We start from the raw sequence: 26077 nt of genomic DNA on the forward strand, positions 1-26077 counted from the left end.
CCTTGTCCCTGACGTCACCTGCAGGCGGGGAAACGCCCTCTTCAGTTCAGAAAAGTGACAACCGAACACAAATAGACCAACATCTGCATCGTGCTCATGGGTCCTAAAATAGGTCTTTGAAAAGAAACTTCCAAACCACGTGGCTAGCAATTAGGCATTAGTTTTATTCCTGGAAGCTCAGGAGCCAGAGAATGGTCCAGGGACGGGCTGTTTCCCTATGGCTTAGTTATTCTGGAGACAAACCCCGTGCCAACGGTATCCATCTCCAGGATGAACACAATTCCCAGGGAGAGCGGGTGGGGCTGGATGTCCACTGTGAGATGTGCTGGGGGGGAAGGTGGGTGTCCCAGGTCCACCACCACTACACTGCTCACTTTGCTGACAAAGGGTGTGAAGTTTTAACAACACTCACCAGCACTAGATACAGGAAAAACGAGCTTTAGTATTTACGCATTTCACACATCAATGACACCGCATCATTCTGTAATACTTCAGAAGGGTAACGAACTCTCCAAAATCCTTTATTTAACAGAATTGGAACATTTGACGGCAACCTAATACACAAGCTCGAGCGTGCTAAATGCAAGACGTAAAGAGAGCCCTGCTTCTCCCGGCAGCTGTGGGCAGTGCTGTAGAACGCACCTGCTCCCCCCCGCCCCCCCCCCCCCGCCCCGTGTCCTGGCTCAAGTGGCAAGTTCAAGCTTCAAGCCCAGGGCCACCAGGGCCTGAGGTCCCCCTCTGCCCTGACACTAGTGCCCAGCACGAAGGAGAGGCTCAGCGTCACTCGGGTCACCTCTGTCCCCAGACCCACAAAGTGCCTGAGAAGGCTGGGACAGGAGAACTCCAGAGAGCCTTGGTTGCTCTGCAAGATTCTTTCTCCCGCCTGTAGCTTCCTCTCTCCATGCACCTGAGGGCTGTGGGGCCCATAAAAGTTACTTCCTCAAGAAACAGGGATAGGGGCCTGATTGGGCTGGTCCTCTGGGACTGCTCTGTAAGCTGGAGGAGGGAGGCAGACAGATCTGGGAGACATCCAGGACCCTGCCCCACCACATCTGGACCCCAGGGAGAAGGGACTACAGAGCAAGAAAGCTGGGCCCACCCCCGCAGCCCCAGGCTAGCAGTCACCAAGGCCTCCAGATGCTCTGGGATATGCGGGCAGCTGTCAGGCTGCCCAGGGCTGGGAGCACCAAGTCCGGCTCCTCAGCAGGCGCCGGGCTCAGTTCAGCCTCAGGCGCCTCCTCCAGATCGGAGCACAGGTCGTCCCTGGGGCCCGGAGGGCTGGGCAGCGGGGACCCCACGGTCCCTCCTGTGAGCCAGCGGCTCCGCCCAGGGGCTCCCGGCGGCGCGGCCAAGGCGTCCCCCAGGAGATCCCGGAAGCTGCTGCCCTCGCGCAGCGGCATGGACTCAAGCAGGTGGTTCAGGAGCTGGGCAGCCACGGTGGCGTCGATGGCCTGGCATGTGGACACGAACGTGTGCACCTCGTGCATGCACTGGATGTAGCCGGCGGCGAAGCGCTCGCTTGCTTCCGCCTGCAGCTGGTCGCGCTCTGCGCCCGGGAGTGGGAAGGAGAGAGCCGTGCCAGCCCGGTGAGCCGCGACTGCGGCGGACCCGCCCGCCCAGCCTGCGATCGCGGGGCTCACCCAGGAGATTCTCCGGGGGAAGTCCTCGCCGCCCACAGCACAGGAGCGCTGGGCGGGGAAGTCCTCGGTTCCGGCAGGGACCAGCTGAGCAAAGGCGCCCCACGCCCAGGTGGCAGGCGCCCGCAGCCCGCGCCCCCGCCCGCCCGTCCCGCGCCACTCACCGCGCGCCCGGCCCCGCAGCGCGCCCTGCACGCGCCGCACCGTCAGCTCCAGCACCTCGGCGTTCTCCAGCTTGGCCTGCACCTGCACCGGCGGCAGAGCCGGGTGGGGAGGGGCGGTGAGGCCGGGCCGGGCCGCGGCACCCCGCCCGCCGGCAGCCCCCGGCGGCCGCCCGCCCGCCCGCCCGCCCGCCTCACCTCGGCGCCCGCCAGCAGCAGCCGCAGCTCCTGCAGGCTCTCGTTGATCCGCGCGCGCCGCTTCTTCTCCACCAGGGGCTTCCGAGCCTGCGGGGAGCGGGCGACTGAGCCCCCGGCCGCGCAGCCCCCCGCCCGCCCACCCGCGGCCCCGGCCCCGGCCCGCACCTTGCGGTCCCCCCGCGCCTCCCAGCCGTCCTCCTCCTCCCGGCCCGCATGATCCCGGCCGGGCGCCAGGGGCGGAGCCATGCCCGCAGCGCCCGGAGCCGGTGAGCGCCGCGCCCCTCGCAGCGCCGCCGCCGGGCCCTCGCCGCCCGGCCTCCGCGCGTCTTCCGCCCGCCGCGGCCCCGCCCCTTTTATAGCGCCTCATTTGCATCTCAATGCGCCGATTGGCTGCGCTGGCCCGGAGCCGCCGGCCGCCGGGCGCGCCGAGGTCAATGCGAGCCGCGCGCTTTGTCCCGCCCCGCCGTCCGGTCGGCCCGCAGCTGGCGGGGCGTGGCCGGCGGGCGGGGCCCCCAGCCCGGCCACCGCGCGACTCCATCAGGGGGCTACCCCGGGGGGCCGGGGGAGGCCGGGGAGTGACTCGGGAGCTGCGGCCTGGGGTGCTCCTGTCTCCCTCCCTACCCTGAGCGAGGCCCCCAGGTCCGCTGCGCTTGGGAGCAGGAGCTCACCCATCCATCCATCCGTTCATTCATCAGTTCATTCGTTCATGCTGGACGTCGTTCACCGCAGGTGCCTCTGCACAGAGCGCTCTTTAGCCAGTGCCCCAGTGCTGGGTCCTGGGGGGCAGGGCCACAGTCAAGGCCGTGGTCTCCGGACCTGGAGGGGGCTACGGGTCCGGCTGGGGTGGTTGCGGAGCCCCGCGAAGGGGGCACTCATGGAGCACCGGGGGTGGGAGCGGGCCTGTGGCCCCCTTGCGTTGCTTGTGGACTTGTGGGTCCCGACGCCGGACCCTGGACGCCGCCCCGCGCCCGCGTGGGGATCCTAGAGGAGTGGGGTTCGCGGGTCCCTCTCCTCCTCCAGGCTCTATTCTGGTCATTGCCCCACACCCGCTAGTCCTTCCCTGGTCCGCACCTTTCAGCAGCCTATTCCCCTTCCCCCGGGCCTCTCTCCGCCGCTGCCCATTCTTTCCTTGTCATCGTCGCTGGCCCCCAGAACACCCCATCTCCCCCTAATCTCCGCTCCCCCGGCCCCTCTTTGACCTCCCTTTGCCCACTCAACCAGCCCCCCACCGCCCTTCCCTGGCTCCCCCAACCCCACCGCCTTTCCGGTGAATGAACGAACTTTCGCCCGGGCCCCCCCTCCCTGCCAGTCCCCATCGTCCTCCCCACCCCCCAGCCCCCCTAGGCTCCCTCCCCCCAGCTCTCCCCCCGCCAGGCTTGCGGAGGCCGCCGTCTGGTCCCCGTAACTTGATGCCCGTGACAGTTGGCAGCTGCAGCCGCTTCGGCGGGGAAAAGCGGCGGCCGCGCCAAGAGCGACAGGTGTTGGCCGCGCCTTTGTCTCCTCCGCTTTGTCCCGCGGGCGGGCAGCGGGCGCGCCTGTGTCAGCCGGACCTCTACCCGGGCCGCCCATCTGCCGGCCCAGCCTCCGGACTAGGGTGTGTGTGGGCCACGGTGGGGCCGCGCCCTTGGGCAGCGCCCTGGGGACCCCACCCGGCCTCTGCTCCACTGGCCTAGGTCCGAGCCGCGGCTGCCCGGCAGAGCCTGAATGCCGAGAAGCCTGCACGGAGCCCTCCTTCTGGAACACTCCCAGACCCCCTTCAAGGGCCATTTCCTCACTGTTCAGGTCTCAGCTTCCCTATCCATCTACCTGGTGGGAGCCCACCTGCCCTGCAGCAGCGCGGCACCCTCACTCAGTCCCCCAGTACTCACCCAGGATTGGGATTGTCAGGCTGGTCTGCATCCCTCCAGGCTATGAGCATCCCTGGTCATGGGTACAGTCTGACCTAGGACCCACTGTCTACCCCAGCACAGAGCCTGGCCTCACAGAAGCACTGGGTGGATAGGGAAGGTGGGAGGATGTTGCAAGCATGGCTGGAAGGCAGCAGGGGAGGGGAACATCCAGGGGCTGCAGTGTGGTGGTGGTAGCAACAGGCCACAGACACCCACCATGCTTTCCCCCTCTGACCCCATCAGAGGGACCTCCACAGGCAGGGCAAGGTTGGTGGGAGGTTTGAAGGTTCCCAAAGTTACCCCACTGACCTCTACAACTACCCGGGAGCCCCTTCTGCTGATTTTCACCTGAGCCTGCACTGCCTCTTGGCTGCTCTCTGTGAGCGGGCCCCTGAGACTTCCCCAGCCCAGCACTGCTCATCCGGGCATGAATCTACTTCTTTACTTCAATCACCCCCTGTTGTCCTCAGTCTCCCCCACAAGCCAGCAAGCTCAGCTCTTTTCCTCCCACCTTCCCCTGGCTGTTCAGCGACCCAATGCTCTTTCTCCTCTACTCCTAGCAGGGAGGCTGACAGAGTTGGGGGGCTTGAGTTTTGGACCCTAAGAGAGCCCATAGCTGGCCTGTAACTTTATTCTTTTTCATCATTTATATATATATCACCCCAGGGAAGGAGAACCCACCCCCTACCCCCCACCCTCACCCCAAGTAACTACAATTAAGCTTCCACTACTTTGAGAAACTGAGATATGGAAAAATACACTCAGGGATATTTCTTGTACTCTGATTCTTACCCCTCCCATTATCCATTATACTGTTTGAACAAGGCCAAACACGTAATTTAGAATGCTCTTCAGGAAAAGCAGTTCATATTAGAAGAGGATGATCAGGGCCCTGGGGAGGCTTCTGGAGAAAGGTCAGTTGAAGATCTGATTGGATGGGGTACTGAGCATAGGGGAGCAGAGGAGGAAACGATAAAGGCAAATGGTGCAAGCGAAAAATGAAAGGCAACTAGGAACTCCAGGAAAAACAAAAAGTCCCAGAAGAGAAATGTAACCTTACCCCCTTACTTGCCTCAGTAGCCAATTGTTTCACAATCACAACAATGTAACACTGTTCAATATGGTGAAGAGGGATTCAACACTTAGACTCAATCTATGGAGAAAACAAGGAAGGCTTAGTTATGGTCACAAGACATGATATGAAGTTGACTTTGTAAAAACAAAAGGACAGGTGACAGTTGTCAGACGGGAAGAGGCTGAGGGGAGGGCTGGGGACCTCAAAAGCCTGGTCTTCCGTGGGGTGGGAAGATTGAGGAATGCTGTCTAGAGTTGAAGGAGGAAGAAATTAAAGGCTGGGATATGCCTCAGTGTGACCAATTATCCTTGGGGGGAAAAAAGGATAAGGATAGAGCAGGGTATATGAATTAGCAAAATCCTTCTTGGTTGGACCGGAAGTTGCCCAAGGTCCCATCTTTGAAGTCAGCCTCAGTTGCCTTTAGTGTGACCACTGGCTGGCTGGCTTGGACTTTTCCTCCCGGAAGCCTGGCTACACTGTGGGCCACCAAACCCTGTCTCCCTCCCTCACACAGCCTTTCCTAGCAGACCCACTTCCTGCCATTTGTCCGTTGGACCGACCCCACCTTCAAAGGTTGCCTGAGCACAGACTTCCTGAGCATTTGGGCCCTTTGATCCCCTCAGATCCAGGAACAGAGGCCAGCAGAGGCTGGTCAGGGCTCTCGTGGCCACAGGGGGACCAGTTATTGGCAGGGATGGCAGGCCATAAATCCCCAGGGAACAAAGGCAGTGGCCAGCCTGTGGATGTCCAGGCCCCTTGTGGGCAATCAGCCTAGGAGGCTCAGAGAAGGTCCTTTTGGTTTGGAAATAAAGGGAGGGTGCCCTTGGGGTTATATGGTAAATAAAAATGCAATTAGGAGTCCCCAAAGGCACTCAGAAGTTCATTGAAACAGCCATATCTGGCCAGTTAGAGCCAGTTTGCAGAGGCCTCTGTCCCCACTGGGAGGACTTTGCCTTTTGTCCCGCCTCACCTCCCTCACCACTTGGATTTAGGTGGCCAGGCCAGGAGTCACAGAGTTGAGCCCTCCCTCCTGTTCAGGGAGCTCCTGGCAGGCTGGGCACTGGGTCCAGGATCCATTCATCTCCCTGCTCTGACCCTCATGGTCTTGGTGTGAAAAGTGGGAGGAAGTGGGGAGCAGCCCTCCAGTTTCGACCAGGCCCCACAGGGCTTCACTGTGGATGGAAGGACTGGGTGGGTGGGGTGGGAGAAGACTGCTGGTTGCCTGTATCACCTCTGACAGGGGCCCGAGGCCTTCCGGACTGGGATCCTTCAGACCTCTCTGCCTTCAGGTGCGTGGCCAGCATACCCAGAAGGGACAGACAACCCAGAGCAGGTTCCCAGGGTCACTGGGACAAGCTAAGCAGTCCCACCCTTCCATGTGCAAGAGAAAAGACTGTGGGAAGACTGGATTACAAGAGCAGATTTACAGCACAGGATGTGCACCCGGTGGCTGCTGGCCAAGGAGCGAGGAGCGTGTCAAGAGTGTAAGAGAGAAGTGTCCTTAAAACAGACAGGAAGGGACCATTGAGAAGCACGCTGCACCAGAGAAGAGAGGAGGGAGGCCTTTGTGATAGAAGTGTCCCTAACGCAGGATTTCTAGAGTTCTTTTTAAAAGAAATCCTTTGATAATCTTTCATCTCTATTGTTTTTGCTCTGTGCTACACTAAATATACATACAATTAGCAGCCAGGCCGGTGGTGTAGTGGTTAAGTTTGTGCACTCTGCTTCAGTGGCCCAGGGTTTGCTGGTTTGGATCCTCAGCGTGGACCTACATACTACTCATCAAGCCATGCTGTGGCGGTGTCCCACATATAAAATAGAGGAAGACTAGCACAGATGTCAGCTCAGGGACAATCTTCCTCAAGCAAAAAGAGGAGGATTCGCAATGGCTGTTAGCTCAGGGTCGATCTTTCTCACCAAACAACAACAAAAAGTACATACAATTAAAAATAAAAATATACTTGCTTTATTTACCAATTTTCTAAAAGGCAAAAAAGTCGTAAAAAGACACAAGCCGTCAGACAAACATATTGCACTGGGTGGAGAAGGTTTAGTTGGCGCGTGAACAAACCATTTGTCCCGAAAGGCTTAACAAGTCATTGCACAGACTCTGAGAGCTTATTTACACATCTTCTTAGGAATATATTAAAAAGAAGGCTCAGTTTAAAATCGAGAAAAAGTTTTTATAACACCCGTGTAAGCACAGAGACTAAAGAAACACACAAGTCGATGCGTGGCACCGTGTAAACAATTTCACAAAATGCTCCTACTGTCAACTTCTCAGCATGTGTTGAAGCGATGCAGTTAACAATGAGTACACGTTAAATAATAAAAGAATGCCAACGGTAAACACTCAGAACAGTAGAGACAGTTTTGGCAGTTTTGTGTTTAGGTAACATTCATGTGACCTTGACTAGGGTCCAATCCCTTAATGGTCTGACTTCAGAGGCAGGAAGCAGTTTGCAGCATCTTATTTCCACACAAATGCACAGACCACCACCTCATTTTGGGCATCTGAAGGTGATGCTACTTTGTAAATTAGAAAAAAAAAATTAAACAGTGTTCTTGTGTTTCAGTTTATAAAAAATAGAATTAATATTCAGGCATAAGATGGTTTTACGATGAAAATCAACTGGGTTACAAGGAGATGTCACCTGCTCGAGCAGCTGCTCCTCCAACAGAGAACAAGACAACCCTGCTTCCTTCTCAGTTTCTACAGACTCCATCCAAGTTTAAGTCAATTGTTTCCTCAGTGGTAACTTCCCACTCACACCAGGGACCAATATAAAATTTTTCCAAACAATCTTTGGGATAACGATGCAACGTGAGGTTTTGTAAAAGTTGGACAGGCTGCCCTCACTCTTTGCCAAGTGTCCCAATGACCAGAAACTGCTGGTGACACGAGCGGACATCACGGCAGAGATCAGAAGCTGCAGCACGAGGTCAAGCCCACGGAAAGAGTGAGGGCCAGCGTCCCAGCCCAGGGTGGGGTGGGAGAGGTGAGCTCACGGCCCCCCGGAAAGCACAGACATGGTCTGCAGGAGAAGGCGCTAGCTGGGCTGGCCCAGGGCTGACGTCTGGGAGGCTCCAAGCAAAGCACAAACACGAATGGGTCCCAAATGTGGCGATGAGAGCCCGGTGTGCAGAGGGAAGTCACAGGAAAGAGGTGACCAACAGCATATTTTGTCTACATATTGGTCATGGTCTGAAAAGGATACAAGAACGATGGAGAAATATTCAGACGGGTCTGGGTGTGGATTAATCTGATGGAGCTGGTCACACAAACCACTAGGCTCACTAGTCCAGAGAGAGCATCTCAACTTTGTTCGCCCCCAATGAAAACTGCGTCAGATTGAAATGCTCGCCACTACGCTACCTGAAGCCAAACTACGCTTCACGCTGCTGAACGCGAAACATTTTGAAAGAAAGTTAGGAGAGGCTGTGATCTCTACTTGGTATGTTTTAAAAACATCTAGTTTGACTGAACGATAATTTAGATAAAAAGCAGCCCCGAGAGAGGACAGAATTTGATCTGATCCAAACGCACCCTGCGGAGGCTCCGGGAGGCTGGTGCCCTCAGGTCAGAGCGGCACGCGGCATCCTAGCTGTTGGCCACGGCTGGATACGATGCCTCCGGCAACCCATGGGAGGCCGTGCACACTGGTGCACTGGCTACAGAGGCTTCATCGTGGTCCGAGGACTTCTGAGAGCCATAGGATGGCCCCCGACACTCACAATGAGGGGGTTCAGTCTTTCTCAGGTTAAAGAACTATGAAAACCTCTTCCCCCGTTCCCCAAAACTCGTATTTATATTTTAAATATAAAAATGTGTTCCTTCCCAAACTCTTCTCACCCTACACAGTTTTAAATCACCCCTTCAGAAAACTATGTTTTTTTTTTTTCTAAAACAAAGAAAAGCAACATTAGCCTATCTGTCCATTTCCTCAGAAACCAATGAAGCTCCTTCTTCTCTTCTGAGCACCATCTAACGCAGACCGCGGCTGTGCGGGCTGGGGGCAGGGGGGTTACGACTGCTCCTTGCTTCTGTGACTGAGGGGGGCTCCATTTTCCTCTTCTTTGGTGTCTGTTGCTTCGCTGAGTTGCAGAGGAGGGATATCTTCCTCATACGGTACAAAAATGTTGCCTTTTCCCTTGTTTTCACAGTAAACACATCCCTTAAAAGGAAGAATGTGAAATCAGTAACAAAAATGAGATCTTCATTACAAAATGAGGGAGGTGCAGGTGACCAGGCGTTCCCCGAGGCTGCTGGAGCAGAGGCAGGAGGGCGGGCAGCCTCTGAGGGTGCCGCTGGGCTGTGGGGCCCCTGCTCTCGAAGAAGCCCCCATTCCGGGTTCCCCCAGGGCCAGGGGAGGGTCCTTGGGGCCCTTATCTGAAAGGCAGCTTTTAAAAGGCGGGGGTGGTGTAGACCAGTGGCTCAGGCTCCATTCTCGCTCTTCCTCCTCTGGCCTGTGGGACCTGGAGTCAAGTTGCCCGCTTTCTCTAACCTCAGTTTCCTAATCTGTAAAATGGGACATCAGCAATGGACCGTCCCATTTGTTCATCCCCGACTATCATTAGCACCTGTCACGTTCCAGGCATGTTCTAAGCACCGGGATTCAAGTAGTAGACAAAGACGAGGATCCCGCCCCAGAGGAGGTGACATCCTAGTAGTGGAGAGGGACAAGAAACGAAAGGAGAAGTGCTCTACAGTGTATTCAAAGATGGAAAGGGCTAGGTTGACGTGGAACAAGATATGTACGTGGAGGATGTCTGTAAACTTACACTGGACACTCAGAAAAGGCCACAGAGAGGCTGACTGTGGCGGTTTTAAAGTATGTCCACAAATTCTTTGACACCCCTCCCTCAAAGGCGAAGCCTCATTTGCCTCCTCTTAGGCATGGCACTCGCCCCTAACAAAGAGGATGTGACGGAAGTGACGTGTGACCTCTGAGACTGGGTCATAAAAGGCACTGCAGCTCCCTCTGGGGGAAGCCAGCTGCCATGTCACGAGGACACCCAGGCAGCCCTGTGGAGGGGTCCACGTGGTGAGGAGCCACACCAGCTTCACAGGCGGGTGAGGGAGCCTCCCTGGAAACGGATCCTCCAGCCGCAATCCAGCCTTCAGATGACAGAAGATCCAGACAATATCTTGCCTTCAACTTCAGGAGAGACCCTGAGCCAGAATCACCCAGCTAAGCTGCTCTTAAATTCCCAACCCAAAGAAACAGTAGGAGACAGATAAAAAATGTTTACTGTTTTAAGCCACTAAGTTTTGGGGGTATTTTCTATGCAGCAATAGATAATACAACGACATGTGAAAAAAAGACTTGAAGGAAGCCAGATTGAGTCATGTGTCTATCTGAGGAAAGAGGATTTCAAGCAGAAGGAAGGGCAGGTGCAAAGGCCCTGAGGCAGGATGCTGCCTGATGAGTTCAGGGAACAGCCAAGAGGCTAGTGTAGCTGGAGAGGAGACAGTGAGGGGCAGAGAAACAGGAGAGGACATGAAAGATGTAAGAGGGGGTCAGATGTGTATGGCTTTGTGGCAGTTTGCTCTGATTGAGATGGGGCACCGCTGGAAGGGCTCCGAATTGAGGGGTGATGGGATCTGACTGTAGGGGACAAGGGGGAACAGAAAGTGCAGCTGGGAGGCTATTGTGACAATCCAGGTGAAGCAGCATTGTGGCTTGGACCAGGGTGGTGACACGAGATGATGGGAAGTGGCTGGTTCCTATCCACCTTGAAGGTCGAGCCAACATGACTCCTAGTGACTGGAGGTCTAAGAGGACAGACTGGGGTGACACAGAGTTTGTGGCCTGAGCAAGTGGAGTCATGGAGTCGCCCCAGAGTGAAGTGGGAAGATAGCAGGGGGCAGGTTCCCTCTGAGGATAATCAGGAGGTGGGTCTTGGACAGATCAAGTTCAGCAGAGGGCTGGACTGGAGGGTGATGTCGGGCACCCTCAGCACACTGCCCATCGGGGGCAAGAGCTGGTCCTGAGGGCAGGGCAGACAGAGAAGAGCTCGAACCCTCAGCCTGGGGCCCCGCTTCCACCCTGGAGACCAGGAGGCCCGGGCAGACAAGGAGAGCACAGGGCGGGGCCGAGGGAGGGAGGAGCTCCAAGGGGAGGGGTCGTCCTAAATAATGGGTCCTGTAAGTGAGGACAGAAAAGGCAGTGGCTTCAGCTGCTGGAGGCCACTGGGACCTTGACAAGAGCAGCGTCCAGGGCATGGGGCTCAGGAGGGCGCAGGAGAGAGGAGCTGGGCACACACCTATCTTTAGAACTCTCGGGAAGAACAGAGACAGACGGGGCAGCTGGAGGGGGCGCAGCCTGGTGAGAGCAGAAAAGGGGGACCTTGACACTCCCACCGTTATTTAATGGCCTACGCGGATACTGAGGGTTGATGACAGGACAGGTGGCTTTTGGTTTTGCTTTTTCAATTGAAAACAGAATTGAAAGAAAGAAAAAAATTCAAGTTTCAGCTCTCGAATGAGATCAGATATTTAGAAGACCTTTTTGGGAACAGTGACGAAAAGCCACCAGAAGGAAGTTCTTTCAAGTAGACCTAACAGTGTCACGGCATCTTTTTTTCAATGAACTTTTAATTTTATTTACTGATTGATTCATTCATTCATTTAGAGGAAGACTGGCCCTGAGCTAACATCCGTGCCCATCTTCCTCTATTTTATATGTGGGATGCTGCCACAGCATGGCTAGACAAGTGGTGCCATGTCCGCACCTGGGATCTGAACTGGTGAACCCTGGGACGCCGAAGTGGAACGTGCGCACTTAACCGCTGCACCACCGGGCTGGCCCTGAATTTTTAATTTTAGAAATTTAAGTTTATAGAACAGTTGCAAAGATAGTACAGAGTGCACCCATCCCAGCGCCTTTTAATGCAGTATCAAAAACCCAGTCATGAGACTTACTGCTATGTCGACGGCCGCAGGCAGGCCGCCCGCCTGGACCCACGGGTGGACTGCCCGCAGTTCCTGCTTCTGGCCCTCCGTGAACCTGGGCTGGAATCTCTGCATCACTTTCAGCTTCTCTCGGTCCTCCTTCAAAACCGTTTCCAGATTTCTTCACAGAATATTTAGAAATAGGTAAGCTTTAGAATGTCTTAATGGTTCTCATTCTTTTAAAGAATACCCTCATTTTCCTACCAACTCTTTCAGTATTAATAATGTAATTTTAGATGGTTTTGTTTAATGCAAACTCCCTTTCCATTTAAAGTAAATTACCTTATTTAAGGCAACTTAATCTCCCTAGTAAATAACCTGCAGTTTTTCTGTTAAAATGATAATCTGAGTGACGATTTTCATTCTACTTTCACTTAGACATGGGACCCGGGTCCCGCAGACGTGGGGTCTGCACGGTGGTTAATCTGGGAGATCCTTGCTGTGGAACGGCAGGCAAATAACCTTACCGTCCTCCTGCCAACAAGAGCCAGCCCGAAGCTGCCCTGGGGATGGAGCCCTACTCCTCGGCCAGAGCCTGGCTGTTCTGACCTCAGGTGAACCCTTTCTTCCCTCCTTTCCCCCAGCTTCCCCCACGGAGGGTGCTCTGCTGGGGCAGGGACCAGACGGCTCCTGAGAGCAGCCTGACGTGGAGTCACAGCGGGACACAGACCCGGGGTCACTACGGAGCAACTGGCGGCCTCGGGCTGGTCCCCTACCTGACCCCGGGTTTCTGCATCTCTAAGACACCCCCCATTTACTCACAGGGTTACCGGGCAACAGAGCAGAGAGATGATGCGGCACAAAGCAAACCCTTCCTGGAGGGTGGCCGGGAGCCCGCCTTCCTTGCAGGCTGCTCCAGGGCTCCGCGGGACCAGCAGAACCATCCAGAGGGACCCCCTCCTCTACCTGCTGCACTCAACCCCATCTGAGATAAGGCTTCAGAGGGAAGTCCCCTCGACCGGGTGGCCTCGCGCGCCCCTAGGAGAAGGCAGAGGGTGGGTACCGGGAAGGCATCTGGTACGTCATCATGACACTGTCGTCCGTGTCGGCCATCAGCAGCCAGACAGGGTCCTGCAGGACGTATTTGATGAAGTGCTCACTTCCGTCCACGTCCACCTTCGCTTTCGCTTTGTGATTGTTCTCCGAAGAGTCGATGCTTCCGAAATATTTGCTGGTGTGACTCGTGTCACTACTGCCTTTAAAACACAAACGGGGCGGGTCGGAGCCTGTGACGCCATGTTGAACCTGGCCTAACGCGCTCGTGTGCAGTCACGGCAGCGTTAGGGAGCTGAGGAGTCGTCTTTGGGAACGAGGGCTTGTGTTGGTGGTTTTTCCCTTCCCTTCCCAATTCTCGAATCATCTGGATAATTTAGAAATGGGATACCAGCCAGTCCTTCCATGGAGGTGATTCTCTCCCAGGGAGGCCCCGAGAGCCTGGGTGGGGCCACGTCTTAGAAATCGGGGTCTTCTTTCCCAAGTGCTCACTACCTCTTGACCAAGCCGGACCAGGGAGAAGCCGGTTTTGGTTTCACAAGCAGGAGGCGGCTGGGCCAGGGCATGCAGAGTGGGCCTCCCGCAGGGAGAGAGGCCGGGGACGCAGGGGACGTGAAAGGTCACTTCAGGGAAGCAGGGTCTTAGCATTTGTGGAGAGAGGGTGCGTTCCCCCTGACGGAGGTTCCAGTTTACACTGGAAAGATCCCGGGTGGTCGAGCACGTGGTCCACACGCCAGGATCACAGGAGGGGAACTAACTCAAGAAGGTGAACCACTACCGGCCCTCCTGGCACAGCCAAGAGCCTGAGAGAGGGCCCAACAAGGGCCAGCCGTGGTGTGCGGCCTGCAGGGATGCCACCATCGAAGGGGACAGGTGACAGAGGTGACTGGCGAGGGCCCAGCACCTGTGCCAGCAGAGCCCAGACAGGAGGAGCACCTGCCCGCCCGTCTGCACTGCTGTGGCTCTGAGGAGCACTCTGGAGCACCCACGGCTCTGGGGAGCTCATTCGGGGGGTGTGGGAAAAGTTGAGGACACCCAGGTACATCACGTGAGAATCTTCCAAACGCCCCTGAAACCCAGCAGCCTAAAAGCCCATCCACCGGGACGCAGGTGCTCCCGTCGCCACCAACATACCTGTCCCGCTTCTGGACGCTTCACAGGCCAGCAAGCCGGAACCCAGGGAATCAGAGGTGGCAGAGGCCCCGCTTCCCGACAGGGCCGAGCCTGTGGCCGAGCAGAGGTCCTCGTGCAGTAACAGGTCGAGCAGGTCGCTGGACGTGGAGAGGGCGTCGCTGCTCTGGGGGTCTGCGGGCTCGTGGCGCTGGAGGAACAGGGAGAGGGCACCTCAGTCAGGACAAGGCACACAGCGAGGTAGGGCGAGAAGGGCAGGGGCGGGAGCTGTGGAGAGGCTGTCTGCCCAAGGTCACTCGGGGACACAGCGAAGGGCACCCCTCCCTGGATCCCTGGCCCTTCCTTCACATGCCAGTGAAGAAGGCCATGCGAAGAGACCCCGCGGTTATCGGGACTGTGGTGAGAATCTCGGTGGTCCACGAACGCCCTTAAATTTAATTCTGGGAGAGCCGCACTGAAGACGGCAGTTCTTGGATCCCGGGCGGAAAGCCCCGTGCTTGTGCCTCAGCCACAGCAGACAGGGATGCAGAAAATGCCTCTGCAGCACCCTGGGCTGCTCCCCACAGTGGGTGCAGCTGAGGTTTCCCAGCTCCTGAGGCTCTAGAGCAGGGGCTAGGCCTGGGAGCACTGGCCCTAGGAGCCGTGTAACCCGGACTGTAGGCCCAGGACCCCCCGAGACAGGGGTCAGGAGGGCGGCAGAGACGCTAAGAGAGCTGATCTGCGTTTGCGAGCTTCCACTCCCCCCGCCCCCCACCCCAGGGGAAAGGCAGGGAGCCCCCGCAGCTCCCTCCTTGGGGCATCGAAGGAATGTGCTGCCTCCACTGATGCTAGGACCACTGAAGCTCGTCCAGAACACAAAGGGGTTGAATTGGAAATAAAATGACAATTTCATTCACCGAGTAAGAACTCCACGCCGCACCCTGGGAGGATGCCCTGAGGCACTGGTTTGAGAGCTCCCCTCCTCTCCCTCCTCCTTCACCCTGAGCCCCTGCACCAGCTTCCCCCAGCCCCTGCGAGGAGCCGTGGGTCTGGCATTCGACCCCGATGGTGCTTTATCCCTGAAGGAGGCACGAAAAACTTCGAGCCCCATAACCACGAAGTCACGTGCGGCTCCTTGGATCCTGCATTTACCACCAGACAACCAAGCTATCCTCCTTCGTTCAGATCCCAAGACAAAAACCTCCCACTAGTCTGCCCTGACAGGGTCATTCAAGCAGAAGTCGGGAATTTCTAGCACCTGAGTTTTTGTCAGCACGGAAGTGGTTCGGCACAAACCTCAAGTGCACGGACCCACGCCCGTCTGAGACGGCAACGTGCCTCCCACCCACCCACGGGGTGTCGGTTTGCTGCCCGCTTTAGAGAAAGAGCATCAGGCTGTCCTTACGGTTGAGAGGGCCTTTGGCTGCTGGTTGCAGGACGCACCAGGTTTGCAGTCCGGCCCCGCCCCTGTGGTCCCCGCAGTCACCGTGGTCCCCGCGGTTGCTGTGGCGGCGGTGCTGCCCTCGGGCGTCTCCTCCAGCTGCAGCAGGTTGAGCTGCAGGGGTGAGCTGCCACGGGACTGGAAGAGTGGTGGGGAGGCCCTGCCTGTGGGCGCGGCGACCGACGGTGGGGTGGCCGGAGTGGTGGCTCTCGAAGCCAGTGGCCCTTGTTCTGCCCGAGGACAGGCGCACGGCTGTCTGGGGGATGAGGTCCGACCAGGGAACTCGGGCTGCGAGGCAGGGAGCACCTCGGATGGGAAGTTGGGCTGGCTGGTGAAGAAGGCCTGGGGCAGGTTCGAGGTCACCGGGGAGAAAGGATAGCTGGGCACCACCAGCGCCATGACCGGGCCCAAGGGGGTGGCGAATGGCGGGGGCTGGACGGCAAACTCGTGCTGGGTGTCCATGGGCACCGTGGGCACCGCGAAGCTGGTGTGGGGAGCCAGGGGCGCTGCTGCCATGCTCCCTGGTGCAGGCACGATTCCTGGGGTTGGAAACACGGGCAGGGAGTAAGCCGGCACAGGGGCGGGGAAGGGCATGGCGGGGCAGCTGGACTGGGATGCATCTGACGGCGACCAGGCCGTGGCGTTCAGGCCCCCCAGTGGGGCCCGGTGGGGCACAGGCCCCCCAGACCCAGTGCTCTCGGAGGAATCTCGAGGCTTGACCCGTTTGGACTTCAATTTTCTGCTCTTCCCAGTTTTTTTCCACGATGAATCGATTCCAGAGGTATTTCTTAGTCCAGGAGCGACTAAAAGAATGGAAAATCCACCAGAGTTAAAATGTAAAGATTTACGTGTTTCCTGTTATGTCAACCCTCAGAGACGTGTAGAGTCTCAGAAACTTGAAGGCACCTCCTAATTCAACAGTCCCGTGTGCCCAGATGCCAACCTGGGTCCCAATGGGTCCACCAGATGGTTTTCCCTGGTCCTTGGTGAAGCGAGAAAAATCAGGGCAAAACATTAAGTTTTCCTAAAACTAGATTGTCAATTTAAAGGACTGCCCTTAATTGCAAGGCCACATTCCTTGTTTCCTTCTGGTAACAAAATGTCCTTTCTTTTACAAGAGGAAACTGATGGTAAGTGGTATTAAAAAGGTTTTATTTGGGGGCCGACCCCGTGGCCGAGTGGTTGAGTTCTCGCGCTCCACTTCAGTGGCCCAGGGTTTCACTGGTTTCAGTCCTGGGCACAGACATGGCACCACTCATCAGGCCACGCTGAGGCAGCATCCCACATGCCACAACTAGAAGGACCCACAACTAAAAATACACAACTATGTACCGGGGGGCTTTGGGGCGAAAAAGGAAAAATAAAAAAATCTTTAAAAAAAAAAAGGTTTTATTTGTCCAAAAAAAGTAAAAAGCTGGCAAGTCGATGCTCTGCCCCAATGCTGGGTTTGTGAAATCTGAAAGGCCGAACCACTGAGCTCATCTAACCTTATTTTTCAATTTTAGGAGCTTTATCACCACTGTTCCTTAGAAAGAGATGTTTCCTGCTTCACCTGTCAGAGAAAGCCTGTGATTCCAGCCCACGCGGAAGGGGACACGCCCTCAGAACCAAATTCTTCCTCTCCGATGACAAGTGCTGCCGAGACGAGGCCTTCTTCAGAGGCTGGAGGGACTCTACTGGTGACAGAGGGATTCTGGGCACGTCCCCACACCTCCCCCGGATACGGCCAGTGCCAGGAGTCCTGCGGGCTGGGGGTCATGCCTCACCTGGGGTGGGATGGGCACTGGGATGGTCCCAGGAACCTGCTTTTCCTCTCACACACACAGGGTAATTGAGAGCTCTGGCAGCAGGCGTGCAGGGACATCTATCTGTTTGCTGTGCCAAGGGGTGTCCCATGCCTTTGCTACATGCTGAAGGCAATGGGCCAGCCCAAGGCAAACTGCTAAGTGGGTGGAGGTTTTGCAATTCAGACTCTCTGTCTCTGGTGTTCTTCCTGCAGAAAATCTGTCCCCTGTGGGACTAGCGGCTAAAGAAATGGGTTCCTGTGATATTACCTCAGGGTGTGGGTGGGGCTGCTGTGGACAGCTGTGCGGTCTGTGCACTGCACAAACTGCTGGGTCAAGGGGGCAAGAGGGAGTTGGAACTCCACACCAAGCCCTGCCCAGGGGGTGTGTCTGCCCAGAGACCCAGGGGGAGCTGGGTCCTTGGGGTGTGTGTGTCCCCTGGGCTCATCAGCTCTGATCCATGTCAGGCCCTGGTGGCCCAGTGAAGAAGTGGTATCTCTGATCAGCCCAGCCCTGTCCATGAGGGCTGGGAAGGTGGCTAGGGGTCAGGAGCCAGAGTCCTGGACCAGAAAAGGGGCAAAGAAGCTAGTCTATTGTACTCCATCCCTTGCCCGAAGACCACCTGGTGGCTCTCAGCCAAAAAGGCAGCTTCAAGCACCCACAGGCTCTGTCTGCTTCGGAGTCTGCAGCTCAGCACTGAGGCCAGCCAGTCAGGAGGGTGCGTCTTCTGGGGAGAAGGCTGCCATTCCCTCTCACGGTGTCAGTCCAGGTTCCCTCCTTCCTCAGGAGCCCAACACCAGATACTCCATCAGTACTGCACTCATTCTCTTGGAGGTGAATTAGCCTGTGGCCAGCCTGGTTCTCCCAGGGTCCCGTCGGGGTGGGCAGGTGGGGTAGGGTCCCCAGCCCCTTGCAGTCACCCAGACAAGAAATGTCTGACATGGCAGCATTGCAACTGCCCCGCCCTGTGTTCCATAGGGGTCTAGCCTGGGACTGTCACTGCTATTTACAGCACTGGCCTTGGAACACGAGATGACATCTTTGAGAGCATTCCCCCCAACAGACCGCATCATGGGAAAGTTCCAAAAGCTGCCTTACAAACTCACGTGTCCTGAATTGGGGACATTTCACACTTTGCAAGCAGCACTGGACTCAGTACCATTAAGAATAATGTTTTTTTAAAAATCCATATGGAATTTAGGTATCACTACTTACTTCTTTCATTCGACTGCCCCTTGGATCTTTCTTCTAAGTAATAATGGCAGCGAGACTGGAAAAGGTCGAGTTTCTGGATTTCTTTGAACTTCAGCAGGAAGCTCTGCTCCTCCTTCTGGGTGTGGGCGGCCAGCACTTCCTTGGTGAGGCCCAGCTTCCGGAAGGGCTCCTTCTCCTGGCCAAGGCTGCAGGGCAGGGCGGGGCCGACCGGGCAGTCCACAGACTCGGGCCCACTTGCAGGGTCTTCCACGGTCTCTGCAAGAGAAGATGCAGACCTCTCATCCACAGGGGCCCGTGTATTTCAGACAGCTGAACACCCAACGAGAAATGCTTCACAGACAAGGTTCCTCCCCGGTGCCCAGAGCATGGGGATGAAAGTCACGCTGCAGCCCTTCAGCTTTCTGAGAAACTTAACAATCAAGGCGAACGCATGACGGAAAGCCCCGATCACCCCGGGGTCTCTGGGATCAGTCTTCTAGACAAACGGAAATTTGGGGTTTCAGCCTCTGACGGCGAAGATATCCCTAGGCTGTCCTTAGCTTTTCGGACACAACCTTGGCCTGGCTCAGGACCATGGGGCGAGACAGTGTGATCAGTGGAACGGCCGGTGCAGACAGGACAGGGCAGGCAGGACCCACCGGCCGTCCTGAAAGGCCACATTGACTCTCTGGACCCCTACTTTTCCATCAGCATCTCCGTCTTCCAAACAAAGCACACATTCAGGATTCATTTCACTCAGGGCTGCTCTGAAGAACAAGACAGCTCAACAACGACGCCCTTGGCTGTCCTGCTGGGGGTGACGTGGAGGGGAGGCTGAGGCTGGGCAGGGATAGGCCTGCAACCCCATCTATGTAGCGGGAGGTGGGGGGCCCTCCTGGGATCCCTGCTCAGTTCTGGGGGGCCAGGCTCAGCTCCATTATCACACCTTCCATATTTACAACAACTGCCACGAGGTGGCGCCAGAGCACAGAGGGGAATGAGGACAGGTGTGGCCATGCCCGCCCCGCATTCCATGCGCCCAGATTTCCTGGAACCCCCTTAGTGGGCTGTGGCAGAGTACTCCCGCATTTGGAAAAACAAATAAAATTTTAATATGGCAGTCAACACTTCTAATTTTTATTAAAATCTGATTGCCTTTGATACCATCCGAGAACCAACGAGCATACCCAGCTCAGGCTGTGGTTTCTTGTCGCCCACGTGGACAATGGTGCTGCTGTAGCTGCACTGGCTGGTGAGGGACACCACGCTCTCCGCCTTGCCGGGCAGCGTCAGCGAGGTCAAGTGTGCGCTGACGTCCGCGTGGCTGTTGACCTTGGGGTGCGATGCCGTCTCTTTATAAGAGAAAATGGAAGCAGACACAAAACGTAATAAAAATGGAACCACTCGGATAAGACACGCCCCCGGCTAGACGGTGCTCGGATACCCAAGTGACCGCACAGTCTGTGCACATCCTGGCAGGTGACGATTTGTCCTCAGGTGTGTATTCACGGGGGACATTCTGAAATGGAACAATTACTGTCTTACATCCCGAGTCCTCTGGGAGGAGGCAGGCGGCTGGGCAGCCGCGGGCACTTTGGGTCAGGGGCTCTGGCCAAGCCCGGAGCCCCTCCGTGGACTGGTGGGGAGGGGCTGCCAGGCAGCCAGCAGCAGACTCTCTGGGGAGAGCCAGCAAGTGGTCTGCTCTTCTTCCCTGGGGGCTAGGGTGCAGACTGTCGCTCACAGCCTGACTGTCCAACTGTGCCTCATCAACAATGGGCTACCTGACTTTTGATCCCGGAAACGACCACCAGCAACACTCACAACATTTGAGGGGCCTGAGATTTGATCTGGCTCGTGGGTCAGGCTAACATTCACAGGCCAGCGTTCCTGCGAGACACCATGGAAACAGGACCTGCCCGAGAATGACACCCTGAGACGCCCCAGGCCACCGCAGCCCAGCAGAATCCTGTTCTCAAAGTCCAGAATCGCCTTTACCTCCAGCTCATAAGAAGGTTGCTGACTTTTGAGGTACTTTGGTCATTCTGAAAACAGCCCACAGGCCCATACTGTGTCCCTGAAGCTGCTCGGAATTCATATGGGGGGGAGAAGGGGACTCCAGGCCTTCAAATGATGCCTGAGCCCAATGGAGGGGACCTAAGCTACTACACGGCAAACAGCCCAAACGAACAAGACACCTGTGCAACGCAGCCCGGGGCCGACGGTGGCCTTCCGCTTATCGCTGGCCTTCTGTGTGAGGACGTTGGCGGGGAACTCGCACTTCCTCTTCAGGGTGGAGGCCTCGCTGCAGCTCTCCAGGTACCTGCGGGGCGGGTGGCGGAGGGCTCGTTAACACGAGAGCCCTGGGAGCCAGGTGCCACGCCCTGGCGGGGGGGCCCCAACTGCCGCACCTCATGACACCGTCCAAGCAGCTGATCTGCTGGTAGGAGCCGGCCGGCGGGTTCCTGCAGGCCAGCTCCTCAGGGAGGCTGGCCTTGGCGGGGCTGGCCCCGGAGCTGTCCTTTTCTGCAGCCGGGACGGCTGTCCTCTGAGCAGGGGAACGACTGTGCATTTCTGAAAGAATGATAAAATTGTTCTTTCAGTTAATACTTGCTCCCTCCAGAAAGCACAGTCTACATTTATAAAGCATTTTACTTCTAGCTAAAGCTAAGGCTGGGGCGCAGGATTAGCCTCACAGACACGGAGACCCAGGGACAGCCTGATACGCAGGCAGCCAGGGTGAGTGCGGCTGTGTCACTGCAGGAGCCTGGAGAGACTGTCACCCGGGCTGGGGGCTCGGTGGCAGTTGGCCAGGGCTGTGCCCATGGTCAGGGACTCAGCAGTGGGAAAGGCCAGCTCTTGAACTCTGGAAACTTTTGGGCTGAATAAGATCCCAGGTGCTCTCTGGTCAACCAACGTTCCTTGCCCTGGGCACGGTCAGTCTTGTCAAACACAACCCCGCGACGACAACAATTATCATCATAACCGCCTCCAGTGCAGCTTCCCACGGACATTTCTGTTCTTGCCCTCACCACATGCTGGTCCCTCCAGGGCCCTGAAGGGCAGAGCTGTGTCCTGCTCATTAGTGTGTCCTGAACACCCAGCACAGAAGGTAGCATGCAGTGTGTCCACCAGGGACAAAGTGCACACCTATGTATCCCGAAGGCCAAAACTTCAGCCAAGAGGAAAAGAGGGGCAGCTCACTGGAGGCTTCCTGGAGGAGGCGAGGCCTGAGCGCAAAGGATGAGCGAGAGCCCAGGAGTGGAAAAGGACTGGGGTGTGTGTGTATGCAGGTGTGCGAGTGTGTGCACGTGCATGTGTGTATGTGTGTGTACATGTAGAGGGGCAGCATGAGCCTAAGTGTGAGGGTGTGAAGTCTCAGTGTGCTGAGGCGGGATCAGGCTGCAGCGGGGGTGGGCTGGTAGCCCCATGCCAGCGGGGCCCACGTGAGAGGATGGCCTAGGAGCAGAGCTGGCACCTTCCACTTCAGACGGGTTCAGGTTTGAATGTCTGTGGGACAGCTGCGCAGCCCCTCCGGGGCAAACATGTGCATGTGCTCATATGAGTGTGAGCACACGATCCCACGGCCACTCTAGAGCCCAGAGAACAAGGGGCCGTTGGGGCAGAAACGCACACCTCGGCCACACCCCGCAGGGTGCCAGGTGCCCACACACACAAGGGTCCACGATGCCGAATGAGTGATGGCCCGGGCTGCCCTGCATCTCACAGACATGGACCACTGACCAGGGAGGGATGCAGCACACATTTCAAAGGCAAATTCCCTGCCGTCCAGAATGACAATTAAACCCAGGTCCCTCTTCCCACCTTGCCATACTAAAGGTTTATTAAGGAAATGGTGAATAATTTTTTACCTGTAGCAGAATTTTTCTTTTGTTCTCCAGATTCATCAGGATAATGACTTTTGTTTTTGACCTTGTTACCATTTTTACAAATTTCCTTGAAAAAAAACAAAATGAACACATTATTCACTGTAGGACACCCACAATGCATTTCAGACCATCTCCCCCAGTGAGAACCCAGAAAAGCGGAAACAATCCCAGCAATACAGAAACACGTCCTGAATGAGAACTCTGAGAGGCAGAGCTGCGTAAAACGCATTTCACGATTCTGAAGGATAAAAAATAAAGCGAAATGGCAGGTTACACGTTCTTCTTTCTATCCTACAGTCAAATCTTCACTTTTGCTTGATTCACCTGCTTTAAATAATTTTCACCCAAACCCTTAGCCACCGTTTTTAGCAGCTTCCTCTCTTAAGAGATTGTGGATAAGTCCCAAGTGAGCGAAGTTCAGAGAGTGGCCAGGAGTAGCTGGGATTATGACTAGCAAGTGGTTTCCCATGTGCTTCGTAACTTCCGTGTGTGTCAGCAGTTTTCAGGGATGGGGACAGAGAGGGACGTACGGCTCTCCTTGGGCAGGAGTCCTCGTGGCCGTTGCTGTCGCTGGAGGAGGTCTGGCTCATGAGGTGCTCGTGGGAGCCGTTGCTGCCCAGGCTCCCGTAGCCGCTGGAGCCGCTGTGGGGGACGGGCTGGGGAGAGAGCAGACGGGAGGGCTGTGGACGCGGCCGGGGGTGCGGCTGGTGCTGGTCAAGCTCTCCTGGAAGAGCTGCGGCTTTAGTCCCCCCGACATGCCTGTTTCCCCGACAGGCTGTGACCTGCCCAGGGGCTCTCAGCGAGGACAAGGTGGGGCCAGATTTGAACCCGGGGTTGGGCTGCAGAGTGGTCTCCTAGCCTCCATCCACTGTGCTGGGTGCCAGGACCCCAGTCACTCTCTGCTAAGAGGGAATTCAGTCAACCATCTCCCTCAGCTCACAGGGCCGGGGGCCCGTCCTGGCCAGCCTTGGTTCCATCAAGTGGTTTTAGAAACAAAAAAGGTGCCTTTCACTTTTGCCACAGTCTACGGTGACTGAGAGCACACAGCTGCTCAGCCGTGGGCTCACGGTGCTCACACCACTTTTTCTTGAGTGCTGTGTCCTCAAGGACAGGGATGCCTCAAGGCATCCTCAAGACCCCTGGAGCCAGTGCGGCATCCTGTATGGGAGTGACCTGCCCCCTGTACCCGCATGCAGAGTCACGTGTGGACTGGCACCCGAGACTCGGAGACTGAGCCGGGGCTCAGAGGTCTGGGTGTGTCCTTCAGCCGCTCAGCCAGGGCTGCGGTTCAGACACAGATGCCCAAGCATGCAAGGGTGGGCATCCCAACTGCACAAGACGCAGGTGCGTCCACTGTCTGGGGCCTGCACAGACTTGGCCCGAACCAGCCCACACGGTGGTACAGACAACACACCTGGGCACCAGGGCACAGAGGGAGCGAGACAAGCCTGAGGAAGTGGGTGGCGACCCCAGGACTCAGGTCAGCTCTGGGGCTGCGTACACAGGGGGAAGGGAGAGGGCGTGTAGGCAGCCACCCACCTGCAGCAGCAGCCGGTGGATCTGCTCTGTGAGCTCCTGAATGCTGGGGTGCAGGGCCTTCTCCTCCGCACATGGCTGAGCTGAGAACACGTCTTCATTCAAAGGGCCCCTGTGCAGTTTCCATTGGTCTGTTAGTCTGGGTCCCATGCGGCATGCCCCTCCAGGCCCTGCCTCCTCCTGGCAGACCTCTGGGCTGCCACCTGTCTACTCCCCACTGCCCTCCTCCTTTCACTGCTCTGCCAGAGTGAGGTCCCTCCCAACTTGGGGCAGAGATCAGGGGGTATGTGGGGGGAGCTGACTTGGGTCCTGGTCCCCTTGTCCTGCCCTGTGCCATGTGCTGGTGGGGAAGCGAGGGCCCCGAGCTGCGCTGGGCCCTGGGAGCACTCACACCCTGACTCTGTGTCTCCCGATGATGAAGGAGATCTTCCTGCTCCACGGGTTGACGAAGCTGGACCAGCTGGTGTCCAGTGTGATGTACTCCCCATTCCGGGCGCGGAACCGGATGGGCGAATAGTCAAAAGGCTGCCCACCAGACTGCACGACTAGGAGAGCGAGAACAGAGTTCAGGGCGCAGGAGAAGCAGCCAGTGTCCACAGTGAGAGAAAACAAGTCACGATGCACTTGATTTTGAGATAATTGGAAAACTGAAGAGATGCCAACACCTCTTCAAAGCTACTGCTTTCAATCCCGTTTTCCTTTAAATTGCAACAAGGGACTGTTCCTGGTAGCGTCATTACGTATTTTAGGATGCACTTCTCTGCTGGCTTCAACTGGTCTTCTCTAAGAGGGATGTTCAGTGTCACCTGTGTCAGTGAGGCCTGGGCGTGGTGGGGACATGTGTCATCCACTCCCCTGGCCTGGTCACTACCTCCCCGGCCACAGCTGAACCTGTCCCCACTCCCCAACTTAAAACAAGATGCCAGGTCTCAGGCCACGGGCCACACAGGAACCCATGCGAGTTGACTGCTCTGGACCAGCCAGCTGATAGCGCCAGGACTCGGGCAGGGAGGGGGTCATCCAGTCCTGCACCTTGCTGGCTCGTGGACCTGTCTCAGTTGGGTGCCGACCGCAGGAGGAAGGCCAGGAGTGCACTAGCTCTGTCAAAGCTCTCAGGATTGACCAGGAAAAGGGGACCTACTCTTCTTGTGGATGGCGAGCATCAAGGGCCTGTCACTGGGGTGAAGCTGCACGAGCACGGGGGTCTCGATCAGGTCCTGAGGTAGGTAGCCCAGGAGGGGGACCGCCCTGCAAGGCAAGGACACACACAGGCGTCACCGCGGTAGCAGGCACCCGGCCTCAGCCCCACAGCCACACATCAGGGCACATTCCAGAATACAGCCTCCAAACAGGGCAGCAGACCGCCCCCAAGAACTGTCTGACTCGTTGGGAAAGAGAGACAGACTTCCAATTCCCCAAAGATCAAAATTTGGGAATTGGGCTATGGAGAAACAGTCAGACTTTCAATGACCAGCAGACAGACGATGGCAGCGCCCGCGGCCTGTGGTGGGAAACGAGGCCCCATGAGCCCCACGTGGCCCTGGGAGGCTAAATGTGCTGGCTTTATGTCTAATTTCCTGAAGGAAAAAATCAGGATAATGTTTTTGTTTTTCTTCTTTTAAGATCTTTTTCTTTTTTTGCGTCATGCCTAAGTTTGGCCAGACCGCGGCCTGGCATGGCTTTTTCAACCAGTTTGGCCTGGACCCGGACAGCCCTGTCTGGGCGCATCTTTTCCAGCTCAGGCTGTTTTCCTTCTCTGGTGGCTTTGGCCTCTGCGCCTGGTCCAGGCTCTGTGGCTCCCGAGGAGGCACCATTTCTGGGGGGCCTGTGCCCTGTGCCCACCAGGTCTTCGCTTGAAGCTGTTACTTTGCTTTCTGGGAGAACGTTCGGGGTTGAACTTCTCTGTGCCTCCTCTGCCTGTGTGTGTCCAGCACCCTGTCTGCGTCCAGTGTCCCCTCCCCAGCTGCATCTCAGTCTCCCACTGGAGGCCAGTCCCCCTCATCCAAACAGATGTTTCCACAAACTCTTCCGCTCACGTGGAAGGACGTTCTCCTTCGAGTCTTCAGAGTGAAGCTCCCCCATCCCCCGTGGTGTGGAACTTTCTCGTGGGCACAGCGTCACTCTCTCATTTTCTCCTCCCCGTCTGAGGCGTGCTGTCTCCAGCCCGTGTTTCCCTTTGGACAGGTTGTACAGAATGTCCCTGGCGCCCTCCCAGGT

At 56.7% G+C, this 26077-nt stretch overlaps 2 protein-coding genes across 5 annotated transcripts in view; both read right to left on the reverse strand.

Moving 5' to 3' along the window:
* Positions 1 to 422: 422 nt before the first annotated feature.
* Positions 423 to 2345, reverse strand: HES6 (hes family bHLH transcription factor 6). Of its 2 annotated transcripts, none has more exons than XM_070618778.1 (4): positions 2162 to 2336; positions 1997 to 2083; positions 1802 to 1883; positions 423 to 1546 (listed from the first exon to the last, which is right to left on the reverse strand). In XM_070618778.1, exons 1-4 carry the CDS (start codon positions 2240 to 2242, stop codon positions 1122 to 1124), a joined length of 675 nt encoding a protein of 224 aa, XP_070474879.1. In that variant the 5' UTR covers positions 2243 to 2336; the 3' UTR covers positions 423 to 1121. The 2 variants fall into 2 exon arrangements, with proteins under 2 accessions (XP_070474879.1, XP_070474880.1); XM_070618779.1 differs by having other exon boundaries at positions 503 to 1546; positions 1842 to 1883; positions 2162 to 2345.
* A 4558-nt stretch (positions 2346 to 6903) lies between these two features.
* PER2 (period circadian regulator 2) overlaps positions 6904 to 26077 on the reverse strand; it is a 42536-nt gene continuing 23362 nt past the window's right edge. For all 3 annotated transcript variants that reach the window (XM_070618780.1, XM_070618782.1, XM_070618781.1), the window contains 14 exons: positions 25002 to 25108; positions 24252 to 24405; positions 23864 to 23972; positions 22855 to 22980; positions 22307 to 22391; positions 20846 to 21008; positions 20633 to 20757; positions 19625 to 19789; positions 18459 to 18713; positions 15424 to 16262; positions 14043 to 14229; positions 12919 to 13111; positions 11886 to 12036; positions 6904 to 9135 (listed from right to left, as the gene is read on the reverse strand). In XM_070618780.1, coding sequence (XP_070474881.1) covers positions 8986 to 9135; positions 11886 to 12036; positions 12919 to 13111; positions 14043 to 14229; positions 15424 to 16262; positions 18459 to 18713; positions 19625 to 19789; positions 20633 to 20757; positions 20846 to 21008; positions 22307 to 22391; positions 22855 to 22980; positions 23864 to 23972; positions 24252 to 24405; positions 25002 to 25108 — 2809 coding nt within the window. In that variant the 3' untranslated portion in view covers positions 6904 to 8985. The remainder of the gene's footprint in view (positions 9136 to 11885; positions 12037 to 12918; positions 13112 to 14042; positions 14230 to 15423; positions 16263 to 18458; positions 18714 to 19624; positions 19790 to 20632; positions 20758 to 20845; positions 21009 to 22306; positions 22392 to 22854; positions 22981 to 23863; positions 23973 to 24251; positions 24406 to 25001; positions 25109 to 26077) is intronic.

The sequence above is a fragment of the Equus przewalskii genome, chromosome 5 (assembly GCF_037783145.1).
Source record: "Equus przewalskii isolate Varuska chromosome 5, EquPr2, whole genome shotgun sequence".
In the NCBI taxonomy this organism is placed as follows: Eukaryota; Metazoa; Chordata; class Mammalia; order Perissodactyla; family Equidae; genus Equus; species Equus przewalskii.